The sequence below is a fragment of the Pleuronectes platessa genome, chromosome 3 (genome assembly GCF_947347685.1).
Source record: "Pleuronectes platessa chromosome 3, fPlePla1.1, whole genome shotgun sequence".
In the NCBI taxonomy this organism is placed as follows: Eukaryota; Metazoa; Chordata; class Actinopteri; order Pleuronectiformes; family Pleuronectidae; genus Pleuronectes; species Pleuronectes platessa.
This window is the reverse complement of record NC_070628.1, coordinates 3,844,934-3,858,147: the sequence shown is the minus strand read 5'-3', so window position 1 is coordinate 3,858,147 and position 13,214 is coordinate 3,844,934. Positions and strand designations below refer to the sequence as shown.

Genomic DNA, 13,214 nt, shown 5'->3' with positions numbered 1-13,214 from the left:
GTCAATGTTATATGATGTTATATGTTATATTTAATTTTATGTTATATGATGTTATGTTATGTTATTTGTTATTTGTTATGTTATATGTTTTATGTTATAATTTATGTTATTTTATTTGTTATGTTATATGTTATATGATGTTATATGTTACATGATGCTATATTATGTTATGCTATGTTATATGATGTTATATGTTATGTTATATGTTATATGTTATATGTTATTTGTAATGTTATGTTATGTTATAACGTCACAGTTTTGCGGGGCTGCCTCTGAATCCGGGTCACGGTTAAAAACAAATGACGTAGATAATACGAGTGTGTTTCCGCGGTGGGCGTGACTCACTACAGCCAATCCCCGGCCTCCGTCGTGTGCTGGGCGTGTCGAGCGCTCGGAGCCCACACAGCGAAGCTAACAGGAATCAACAGCTAAGCTAGCTTGTGACCTAGCCCGCGGCTCCTGGTACACTTTCCTTCTAATTACACCTTTAACCACCGAACTGCGCTTTATCGAACCCCGCAGATCCGCCGACGTCATGAGATACAGTTGACGTGTCACAGCTGTGGAGGAATATTAAATATCGTTTCCACTTTTAACTGCGTTTTACACAGCAGCAAGTTTGATGTGTTGTTAGCATGTAAGCTAGCTCGATGCGCTGGTCAATGTAACTTTCTGCTGATGCTAACGGCTAACGGGCTAGTGAGGGAGATACGGTGGTTTCGTTTGTTTGCTAAATGCTAAATGCTAATTGTGTATCTCTCTCTCTCTCTCTGTAGAAATGGCTTCGGCGACAGAACCAGCGATGTGCTCGGCTGCAGCGGCCGCAGCAGACTCCATAGTGCCCGCCTGTATGTTTGCACCGGAGCGGGGGTGCGAGGACGACCTAGACGGGGAAGAGGGCTTCGAGGACGGCGAGGAGACGAACGGCGAGCCCGCGGATCATTTAGACCTGAGCAGTAAGGTGGGCCTCGCTGGAGCTCGCACCCAGTCAAACGTGGAGTCTCCAGCTGCTTTGTTGTGATTCGTGTGTCCGTGACATTACACAACTGCTGCTGCACACTGCGCCTCTTGTGCTGCCTGTGCAAAACCCCAGCGTAGTGACACGTATGTTGTGTGTGAGTGTGTGCAGAGCCCAGTCGTGAAGTGTGTGTGTGCAGACCCTGCTGCTGTGTGCACAAATAATACAAATTCAATTATAATCAAACGTGCATTGACTGATTTACAGAAGCTCCAAGCGAAACCCTGTTGTTTTCAGGTCCTTCCTTGTTGATGTTATGACTCCAGGACGCTCATAGAGGCTGGTTTGACTCAGCTTTCACTCCCAGTTGACCTTTACCAGCTCTGTTTGTTTCTTCCCCCCCCTTCTCCCTCCTTCAGCTGGTGCTCGTGAGTCCAACAGCAGAACAGTACGATTCGTTACTAAGACACTTGAGGGAGCGGATAGATGAGGGCTGTGGGGAGACCATCTACGTGGTGGGAATGGGCTCAGGTAAGAAAATCCAACTCGCCTGGCCATGTGATGATGAAGACGAGGATTCACCTGGCACAGCGAAGAGCTCGCTGTTCCAGGGACTGTGATGCTGCAATGTGGACAAATGACAAATTGCCATATGGAGGCTGCTGGATTGTTTGTGTCCTCAGTGGACGAGTGGAACAATTCATGGAAATTCATCTTTCACTTTCCCAAAATGATACAACACAGTACATATCAAGAAATTCTACATTACCTGGGATACAATAAATAATACTGTATAGTAACTGGATTACGTTTGATACCGAATTCACTTTATGATAGAATAGTATAGTTGACATAAGATCTTATTGCTAAATTCAGCTTTGTAGTAATCACAAAAACATACATATAGCACATTTAAAACGGATCTAAAATGCTATGTGATTATCTATAAAACATTGTTATTCACTAATGAAGGACATTATTCTATTGTGGTAGTCATAGTTAAGTTATTTCCTGTTGCACTGAGAGCTCAGTACTAACTAAATCATGTGTGGCCGTGAAGGTATAACCATTTAATGAATGTGGTGTACGTGGTGAACAGATCCCACAGATGGCAACAACGACTTTTCGTTCTTCACCAGCCACACATGTTTTATATTTTCAAAAATGGAGCTTCAAACTCAAAAGCAGAGGAAAACCAAGGGTTAAGGTTAATGTTCTGTTATTTTCCGCTCACGGCTGAGCCTGGGAGATAACACCGCTTTGCCTCATGTACACACTGTCCAATTTCAGGCAGTGAAAGATATTGTAGTAGTGGAAAGTAGTCGTTAAGTGTATTTAGGGAGAGACCAAGCGTCTCCTGTCAGTTGTGGCCTGGTGTTTTCCCCCAGGCGGCTCAAACCCTGGGTCTGTTATTTAGTTCTCACTCTGAAATGCTCGGCCCCCCGGCACAGAAAAACTTTTGTCTTCAACCTGTGTTATTTTCTGCCTGTTACAGCAACATGTGTGACCCATGTGGTGTTTTGGAGTGGGGGAGGGGTGGGGGGGTGCTTGTGTGAAAGGGTGTCATTTTCCCCCTGCTCAGCACTGGGATTGTCACCAGTTCACCAGTTCATGGATGTGTGTTTGTCTGACTGGCTGGACGAGCAGCTCTCTGACTGCCCCACTGACCCCGTTTACATTTCCCAGTCTTCTGTATAACTACAGTTTGTGGCCAGACAAGCAGCAGTGAGCTCAATATCCTCTGTGACTTCTTTGAAAATGAATATTTACATAAGTAAGAAGAGGATATCTATTTGTGTACCGAGCTATGACATCAATTTACTACGCGGCTCTTCTTGGATCGCATCTGACCGCACTGTGATTTCAATAAATCCAGTTTTCTCACATTCTCAGTACAACTGGTTCTATCACTCCTATAAGCCGCCTGTTTATTTCCTCTGTCCTCTACAAAGACAACCTTCAGTGTGTTTTCTGGTCCCCACCCGGCTGTAAAGACAGTCACTAACACTCCTGAGGTGACGCCTAATATTAACTCTATTTCTCAGACATGCTAGGAATGTTCTGTCACATTTTCACAAGAAAGGCAAACATTCTGTAGCAACTGTATATTGTGATGTTACTCATTTGTCGTTACTTGAGCATAAGATTATCTCTCCTGCCTCATCTTTGACTTGACCCCTTTATCTCTGCTCTCTGTTTAGATGGCGGTGACTATGGTCTGGATGAGAAGGACATGGAGGCGTCAGTGGCCACGGTGAAGTCGCTGTGCGAACAGATCGAGGCTGACCTGATCCTGCTGAGGGAGAGGATAGACACTGGTGGACAGATTCAGGACTACCTCATCAGACGGCGTGTTGGCGAGGAGGATTTCCTGGAAGTCAGGTAAAAGAAAAGAAAGTAAATCTCTTCCCCCAAATGATGAACAGTACAAGAGCAGGTTCATATTTCAGCGCCTGTCTAGACATTGATTTATATATTAAAATTTGTTTAACTAATTAAGAATACAATCGGTTTTCCCTTCATCTAAAGTTGTTTTCAGACATTTTCTGTCGTCCACATATGAAGCAGCAGCAGCAGCAGTAGATTGTGCGAGTCAGACTCAATGATAACAAGAGGAAAGTTTCCAGAGCATTCAGGCGAGGGGTGGAGCCAGGGCAGAGCAGCAGGAGGCAGCACATGATGTAAACATTCTGCTGTGGGAAGCTCATTGTATTTATTTATAGCACATTGACACAGGTGTGGACGTCTTTGTGTCTTCTACGTGTACGGCTCCTCTTATTCCATCAGAGATATACGTGTTCTTCCAGTTTCACGTCAGTGCTCGGACTCACAGTGTTTGCTGTTGATGACGTTTACACGAAAGGTTCTGGAAAAGGTCCGGAGCTACTGACTCGGTTATATGCTTTCTCACATACTTCTCTGCCACTGAATGTCAGGAAAATATCTGGACCTGAGTTCATATCATAAAGTAGTTCAAGTCTTTTCTACAATCCTTTATAGTCAGTATAAGCAGACCTTCAATACATTTTAATACAAATCTGTAATCTGTCTGTAACTTAACCTTTCTATTGAGCAGGGCTCCTTGAAAGTGGCTCATATACAGATGCACTATATGTCTCAATATAGCTCCATATACTGGCTGTAAATCTGAAAACAAATGATGGATTTGGATAAAGAACAAAGCCTGATGGATTTTTCCACAGTGACAGTTTGATTTATTGCAGCACAACTCAGTTCAGCTTGGACTTTTCCATCTGAGTGCTCTGTGTGACATGTGGGTTTCATTTACTTTGAAGAGGACTGGCTGTTGAGAGGTGAGAATTTGTCTCTGAATTTTTGTTTATACTGAAAATATGCACTGACTATTTCCAGTAACACCCCGTGATAATGAAAAAACAACAGTGCAGGAACAGGCATCGGTTGATCATACATGTATTCAAGGAATCTCATGTCTGAAAACAGCTTATTTCTACTGTACCTACATATAATTGTCCAGACTTACACCGGTCTCTTTCTCTCTTTCTCTCTTCCTCTCTCTTTCTCTCTCTTTCTCTCTCTTTCTCTCCACCACTCTCCTCCTTCATCTCGTCTGCAGAGTGGCGGTCGTGGGGAATGTGGATGCTGGGAAGAGCACCCTGTTGGGCGTTTTGACCCACGGCGAGCTGGACAACGGCAGAGGCTTCGCTCGCCAGAAGCTCTTCAGGCACAAGCACGAAATGGAGAGCGGCAGGACGAGCAGCGTGGGCAACGATATCCTGGGTTTTGATCAGGAGGGAGAGGTGAGCTTCTACCGATCCATAAAGGAGTGATGCATTAATCTGGAATGGATGCGGATCAAAAGTTTGCTAACATGAAAGAGGAAAAGTGTCAGGGTTGGCTTTTAAAATGTAGAACTCACATTTCAGACATATTGATTTCTCCTTTACATATTAGTTAAGTGTACATGACTTGTTTTGGGTGCTATATTTCCTCACATACTCTGGTTCTTTAGGTGGTTAACAAGCCCGACAGCCACGGTGGCAGCCTCGACTGGACCAAGATCTGTGAGAAGTCCTCGAAGGTCATCACCTTCATCGACCTGGCCGGACACGAGAAGTACCTCAAAACCACCGTCTTTGGCATGACTGGACACCTGCCCGATTTCTGCATGCTCATGGTGAGAGAGGGCGGGGGGACAGGAAGTGGGTGTGTGGTTGTGTTTCTTAGATCCCTCAATTGTGTAACTGGAGAAGTCAAGATATCTACAACTAAACTAGAAAAATATTGTTTAAAAATGTCTGTTTATATCCAATGTCATAACTCGCTACCCTGTCTCTTTGCACCTCAGGTTGGCAGCAACGCCGGAATCGTTGGCATGACCAAAGAGCACCTGGGTCTGGCACTGGCCCTGAATGTGCCGGTGTTTGTGGTGGTCACTAAGATCGACATGTGTCCAGCCAACATCTTGCAAGGTAAAGAGACGTTCACACTTACCGTGGTGCTGATTGAGAAGACTGGACTAGTTTAGACTTTCAAAATTAACTCCCTTCCACTGTTTTTTGGAAACACTGGCTTATTTAACTCCTGCACCAACTTGTGTGTAACTGCAGAGCTGCTGGTCTTTGATAACTAGCTTCACATCCCCACCCACCATTCAACAAAAGTTATTGTCATTATAAGTTGTTGTTTGATTCCCATATGTTCAGAATGCAAACACACAATAATGTCTTGCATGGTAAATCAGTATAATTTACTTTACCACTTCACTTTTACCATAATGTTGTCATACCATACTTTCCACTCTGCTGTTAAACCCTGTTCAGAGACCTCTTCACTTTAATTATGCTAAGGCAGTGTGTTTTATATTCTAACTAACCGCAGTGTATATAAAATCCCAAACTCTAATTTAAACCCAAGGCGGTGTGTGTTAGACTTACACACAGTAAAAGCCTCTGAGGGAACGTAAGGAATTACACCCTCAAGGCTGATGTGGGGTTTTTAATGTGAAACAAAAGGAGGAAGAGTTGAGTTTGCATAAAATCAAACCGCTGCGAGAGCAAATTTACAAAGCAAATGGACGCAGTTGGGAAAACAGGGAGTCTCATGAAATTTGCTTTTAACACCGGGGGAATTAGAATTAAAGGGTTATCTCTAATAAAGACCTGCCTTTTCCTCAATGTATGTAAAACTATACACTTTAAACCTAACACGTGTGATATGTTCTCAGATTCTGTGATGGGATGTTTTCGATCTGACAGCTGGATATTATGTGTGTGTTTATCTGCAGAGACACTAAAGTTATTACAGAGGTTATTGAAGTCGCCGGGCTGCAGGAAAATCCCAGTGTTGGTCCAGAACAGGGACGACGTCATCGTCACGGCCTCCAACTTCAGCTCAGAGAGGTAAGAGCCAAGTGGACGAGGACAGAGGGAGGATGAGTGGGGACCTCTCTGCCACTTAAGATCCACTAATGGATCCACAAGTGAAACAGAGTCAGGCAGAGAGAGGACGTGACTGAAAGCAGCAGAGAAAGTGGACACACATGAAGAAACACAATTTAAAATACAACAATGATCAGTGTTGAATACAGATTTCTTTCACATGCAGTTTATAAATGTGCTGCGCTCAGAACAAAATCATAGAGTGTAAGTAAAGATGGACGACGCACCTCCACCTCCACTTCCACCCATTTCTTTGTTTCTGAGTTTCGGCTTTAATGGACAGATTCAATAGAGAGGGACAGAAAATGTAGGAGAAGTAAAATGGTCCATCTGGCTGGGAATCAAACCTGGGACCTGCTGCTTGAGGGCACGTACGCTCGTCCAGCTTTAACCATACAACTGTTGTGATTTTGTGTTCATTTCTTTCCCTGACTTTTCCTCTCTTGCTCTCTGACCTCTTCCCCCGGCAGGATGTGTCCGATCTTCCAGGTCTCAAACGTGACCGGGGAGAACATGGACCTGCTGAAGATGTTCCTCAACCTCCTGTCTTCTCGAACCATCTTTAGCAATGACGAGCCAGCAGAGTTCCAAATAGACGACACATACTCAGTACCGGTACGAAAGAAAACACACACACACACACACACACACACACACACACACACACACACACACACACACACACACACACTCTCAGTGAAAACAACAAACTCTGAAGAGACTCAACAGCTGTGAGAAAATGTCTCAGGACTGAAACAGTGAACTAAAACTTAGTGTGTTAATATGACGGTTGTGTTTTTGTGATTATTCATGTAAAGTATCAGAGTCGCCATTCATTTCCCTCCTATGAAGCCGCACTATGCAAATTGTTGGGCTTAAAATATCAGCTTCAAAATGAGCTTGATGGGATGTTTCAGTGACGGTGAACTGGGAGAAAGTTTCCTCCTTCACTCCTTGAGCGTCTGTTCTCTGTAACTCTGGTGGGGGGGTTCCATCTCCTGTGAGAAGAACTGACTGAGAGTCACAGCTTCAACTGTCACAATCGGCTCCAGTTGAAGACTGAAGCTGAACTGTGGATCATTTAATGTTAAAAGTTTTATAATATGAAGAATTCTGAACAGAGTTTGGTGGATTTGTTGCAGCAGCAGCTCTTCTGGTTCATGAAGCCGGGGATTATGGGTAATATCCAGTTGTGTTTCAGTTCAGCGAGTTGGGACGACACACTAATAGAGTTTGTTGTTTTCTCTACATTAAAACCACTTCAACACCCAACAGAATCAAGCAGCACATGTGGCTGCAGGGGGCGCTGTGGCTCAGTAAATGAATGCAGCATTAGTTCAAGTAGTAAATCCTAAAACAAAGACCTGACTTGTTTTGCTCATGTTGATTTTCTCTCTGCAGGGTGTGGGCACAGTCGTTTCTGGGACTACGTTACGTGGAATGATTCGGCTCAACGACACGCTGCTGTTAGGCCCCGACCCGCTCGGCACCTTCATCCCCATCGCCGTGAAATCCATCCACCGCAAACGGATGCCGGTGAAAGAGGTCCGCGGGGGACAGACGGCGTCCTTTGCTCTCAAAAAGGTATAAAGGAGGAGAATGAGGAGGAGTTACTGCCACTAAAGAACATTTAGTGCTTTAATCTACCTTAAAAAACAGCACATAGACATCTTAAAATAAAGAAATATGAAATATGCATGAGAATTAGTTCCCTAAACTTTATAATCAGTTTTGTAATGCATGTAAATCCCAAAGTGTGGGAGCAGGTAGTCGTCTGGCTCTAATTCTTGTTTGGCTCCACTGACCCTCAACTCCATCGTCTCAGATCAAACGTTCCTCCATAAGGAAAGGAATGGTGATGGTCTCGCCGAAGCTGATGCCTCAGGCCACCTGGGAGTTCGAGGCGGAGATTCTGGTGCTGCACCACCCGACTACGATATCCCCGAGATACCAGGCCATGGGTTAGTGACCATCAAATCCATCAACACACTGATATCCACCTTTGAACATCTTTGAATTCGTTCTTAAGTGTCTTGGGTGCAGTTAAACTGTGTATGATCAATTGGAAACTTTCCCCTCTAAGTGTTAAACCAGTCTCTCTCTCTCCATCCCACCAGTTCACTGTGGCAGCATCAGGCAGACAGCCACCATCCTGACAATGAACAAAGACTGTCTGAGGACAGGGGACAAGGCCTCAGTCCATTTCCGCTTCATTAAGACGCCCGAGTACCTGCACTGTGACCAGAAGCTGGTGTTCAGGGAAGGACGCACCAAAGCTGTGGGCACCATCATCAAGGTACTGGAACTACTGGTTTCCTCTGTAGTTCATTTTGATTCACTGTTTAATCAAACAATCTCAGAATAATGAGGATTTACTGAAACCTTGCGTGTTTGTATTTGCAGCTTCTCCAATCAGTGAGCACCCAGGCAGCGAAGGCCCAGCTGTCCAAGATGCAGGCCAGTAAAAAGACGTTTAAAGAGGGCACAGCGGCCAATGAGGAGGCAGGATCGTCAGCACGGCCGCCCAGTCCCAACGCAGCTAATTTACCAGTGAGTCAATCCATTCCAGTATGATTAGAGTAAAACAAGTGACACAGGAAGTTGGAACATGCTTTAATTTGCCAGTTAGAGAATGTAATAGGCTGAGTTGGGCGTTATTGTTTTTAAGTATAAAATAATTAATTGCAAATTTAATTAGAACTAATTAATGTTTTGATTAAATGAGAATAACATGATTTAATGGAGGTTGGTATCGTTTAATGACTGAATAACCTAAAACAGTTTATTAGTCATAAAGGTCCTTAAAGTTTATTTAACACAATAAGAACAAGAGGTTTTAATCCCTTTTCTAATAGGACACATTGAATATTGAAATCGCCTTTTAAATGCTTCTTAATTCCTTTACTTACTGCTTTTAAACTTTAGCTTTGCAAGTTCATTTCTCTTTCACTGTGAATTTTCTCCCCCCTTGTATTGAATGTCTTGTTCCTAATCTCCCCTCATCTCTCCGTTAACCCTTAACCTCCTGTCTTCCTCCTCTTTTCTTTATCACCTCTACGTTTACCATCCGATCACCGTCCCTCTGTCCTTCTGCCTTTTCCCTTCAACCATAACATGTTTTACTTTCATGCTTCCGTCTCCTATCCCTTCCTTCACTGCGTCTCTCTCTCCCTGTCTTGGCATGCTGCGTCAGACAGTGGCAGAGGACGAGGCTCAGTGTAAAGACGGCAACAAAGAAAACAAGGTAAAGACGTTTCTGCCGACCGATGGCGTCCCGGTCTCCTGCAGCTCACGAGCTCTGTTGTTGATTTTTTTTGCACTTCACTCAAACGTAACCAAATCTTCTGAGCATGTGACCTTCTGTCAGCACGTTTCTGTTCAGACCTGGAAGCTGCTCGTCCTTACTGAGATGTTATTACAATTTTCTCTACTCAAACAATAACCATGCAGATGTCGAAAAGAAGCCTTGACAACTTGATTGCCCCCTGGTGGCCGGCTGCAGTATAGGTCATAAATCCTGCCTTTTTTCCTAAATAGGATTTCTGGTATTTTAGGTAGTTCTTTTTACACTGGCGTAAGTGCAAGTGTTAATTCTGATAAGTTTGAATTTAATCAGTTATTTGATGCAGTAAAAACGACTATGTCACCATCGACAGTATCTGGGATATTTTCTTCTTCGTGTTCATGGAGACGTGTCAGCCATCTTTGAAATAAAGGGTTTTGACTTAACCATGTAATTCATTCCTTCCCCTGAGAGAAACTGTAGACTCCTCTTTAACCTCCTAACGTTTCTAGTTAAAGACACGAGAGATGAAACGCGTCTGAATTGGACCGAACCATCTTTTGCCTCCTGTAGCCGGTTCCTTTATTTCCCGGCCGACTTCTGGTTGCAGCCGTCTCACCGCGGTGCTTCTGTTTGTCCGCAGCTCAAGGCGGGCGGCGGCGGTCGCAGGAGAGGAGGTCAGAGACATCGAGGGAAAGGCCTGAACCCGGCAGCTATCCCCACAGCAGTGACGGCAGGAGCAGCCAGCACAGCCTAAACCCCCCCCCCCCCCCCCCCCCCCACAGCAAGTCTCCTCAGCTCATCACCTCGTCACAGAGAGGAAAAGTGACTGCATCGCCCTCTGGTGGTTGTATATAGAATAACTGCGCATGTTTCTTTCATATAAAAAAAAGATTTTCCTGCGTTTTTCAATCCAAGCAGAGTGAATCTTTCCCACAGAAAGTTGTTTTAAAGTTGTACTGGCGTCTCGGCCTGTGGGCTGCTGATTGTGATCAAGTGTGTTTTTTTAGTTTGGGTGTTTTCTTTTTGAATTTTCGGGTTTCATTACACAACATTTGCTTTGTTAAGTTTCGGGGGGGTTTCACCTTGTCTGTGGTTCATCAGAACTTCTCTCATAGCATTAACAGAGTCTCCCAGTGAGCAGAGGCATCAGTCACTTTCCCTCCCTGAACGTTTTCCACCCTTCAAACCCTCTTGTCCTCGTTCTGCATCTTTTTAGTTTTCAACACAACCTGGTTTCCTGCGCACACTGAAAGCCCACGTTGACATTTGAATATTCATGCAGGTGTCGTGTTGCCAAATCAGAAAACGTCTGAATTGTTCCTGCTTTCTCTCGAGTGAAGTCCAGTGTCAGTGAGGTTCTGTCACGTGTGCAGGTCATAGTGAGGTCACCAACACTCAGCTGTCTGTTTATTAGGTACACCTGACTTAAACTAAAGATTCTATCCACAGGAACTTTCTAGAGTGTTTGTACCACTGTCAGGTGTCTCTATTATTTTGTCCACCCCATTTACATCACAAGGATAGAAACCCATCCTCCGTAGTGTTCAAGCAGTTCAATGTTAAACAGTTTCAACACATTAGAACCTTGGTGACGGGAGATTTACTGCAGGACTTGGTTTGAGCTGCTTGTTCCTAATAAAGTGGAAACTGAGTGAACAATAAGCCAAACGGGTGTAAAGCACAAAGTTTCTTCCATTATGCTGCAGTGTGAAATCCAGAAACCAATCCAGAAGCTGAAAGATTCATCCTGTATTTGTACTCATGGTGTCTCACACCTTTTAAAAGTCAAAAGCCAAGTAAGAACATATGAAACCCACCAGAGGAGGATTCTGCACATTATGTCATTTCACTCATATGAGGAAGTAGCTGCAGAACATATTGTCAAAGAGGAATTTATATAACACAGGTTGGAAGGAATTTCTTTCATGTTGATGAGGAAATCATAAAAACAGAAACTTTTTGTTAACTGAAGAGTTTAAAAAAAGTCATTTCTACCTTATAAGCTTTAATATGAACCGGTGATCACATCAGATTGAGCAAAAGATAAACCGAGTTTAACAACTTCCACCGTTTCTTTTCTCACTGGTTTTTATCAAGATGTTTAATGACCCTGTTCCCAGTTTGGAAGTTTAACTCAAGTTATTACAGTTTTAGAGTATTTTTCAACACTCTTAGATTTCCTACTGGTCAGTCCGAGTCGCTAAGGATCTTAAACTACACATTTTAAGACGATCACAAACTCCCAGAATGTTTCCCTCTTCTCTCCTTTTGACTGTTTTCTTTCTTACTGGTTGTGCATGGAGTTGTTTTTGAAGGGACACATTTTGTGTGTATCTATGTACAAAAAAAGATTAAAAAGAGTTGTGCAGACGAACTAAGGTTAAAAAAAAAATAAAAGATGCCATTTAAATTAAGTGGTATCAGTTTGTGTTGTAAATCCTTTTAAATAAAGATGTTATAGAAAGAGCTGACTCGTGGATACGACTTTTTTACATTTACACTCAGGTGATTTGTTTAGTTCAAGTCGAGTTACTTTACATTTCTATGTCAAATTCAGAGTTCTGAAATGTTTAGTGACAATCCAGCATAGAATTAAAGGTAAAGATGTTTAACTCTAAATTAAAAGCAAAGGTTTTATTGATTCAAATGTTGAATCTAAGTGAAAATTTGAGGTTTCTTTTGCTTTCATCATCAACTGATGAAATTCTGTTATTGCTGTTAAAAACAGTCCATGTGGGAAATATAGCTTGAGTCATCATTTTAAATAAATCCAGTTATACATCAGAAATCTTAAATCTATATACGTAAAAATCATAACTATAAAGATTAGCAGATGGTAAAGTGAAAAGAAATGTGAAAATGCAGTTATAGATTCTCTCAACATCAGTTACCTGAAATAACTTGAATAAAAGAAGTTCATTTTGATTTTACAGCAGCTGAAAGAATCCCCCCCCCCCCCCCCCCCCCCTAAGAAACTACATTTATATCATCACAGTCCCCTCATAGACTGTTTGAATCAAGATTCATGAATTAAATCAAAAAAATCCCATAATCCTTAATAGAAATTGTTCACAACAAAAGCTCCAAATGAATAATCATTTAAATCCCAACATTTTTCGAAGAATCGTTAATTCAGGCAGGTTCAGATGACTCCACAGAGACGTCCCTCTGCTTCCCACTGGTTTCCAGTTGGGCGGACGATCACCAACAGGAAGCTGTCGAGTCCGATTAGAAATGACTTTCACAATAAACTCTTTTTTCTCTCCGGGGGCTGAGGGACTCTTCGCTCGGCGGCCTGCTCCTGATGCAGGAGAACTTTCAATCAGACGTGTTTGATGGTTCATAGAGACTCGGCCTCCGAGCCTTAATTAATCTCCAAACACTCCGGGCGTTAATATGGTCGCCTGTAACGACTGATTGCTTTGGTAGCATTTCAATCAAAGTCTCCCTCTGTGAAACCCGCCGGCTGGTTTCCACAGGTGCTGTTCAAAGTGAGAGTATGAATGGTGTTTGATTCAGAGCGTGGGATCAGGAGCTGAACGTAGAGCGG

At 43.2% G+C, this 13,214-nt stretch overlaps 2 protein-coding genes across 5 annotated transcripts in view; one reads left to right on the top strand and one right to left on the bottom strand.

Moving 5' to 3' along the window:
- The window catches only part of LOC128436855 (sialoadhesin), a 129,848-nt gene that overhangs the window by 75,367 nt on the left and 41,267 nt on the right, over positions 1-13,214 (bottom strand). The window lies entirely within an intron of this gene.
- gtpbp1l (GTP binding protein 1, like) lies at positions 344-10,431 on the top strand. 2 transcript variants are annotated; one of them, XM_053418749.1, is made up of 14 exons: positions 344-462; positions 777-961; positions 1,378-1,489; positions 3,160-3,340; positions 4,554-4,737; positions 4,950-5,114; positions 5,286-5,409; positions 6,225-6,339; positions 6,849-6,993; positions 7,780-7,962; positions 8,204-8,339; positions 8,496-8,674; positions 8,782-8,928; positions 10,305-10,431. In XM_053418749.1, exons 2-14 carry the CDS (start codon positions 779-781, stop codon positions 10,416-10,418), a joined length of 1,968 nt encoding a protein of 655 aa, XP_053274724.1. In that variant the 5' UTR covers positions 344-462; positions 777-778; the 3' UTR covers positions 10,419-10,431. The 2 variants fall into 2 exon arrangements, with proteins under 2 accessions (XP_053274724.1, XP_053274723.1); XM_053418748.1 differs by having other exon boundaries at positions 430-637.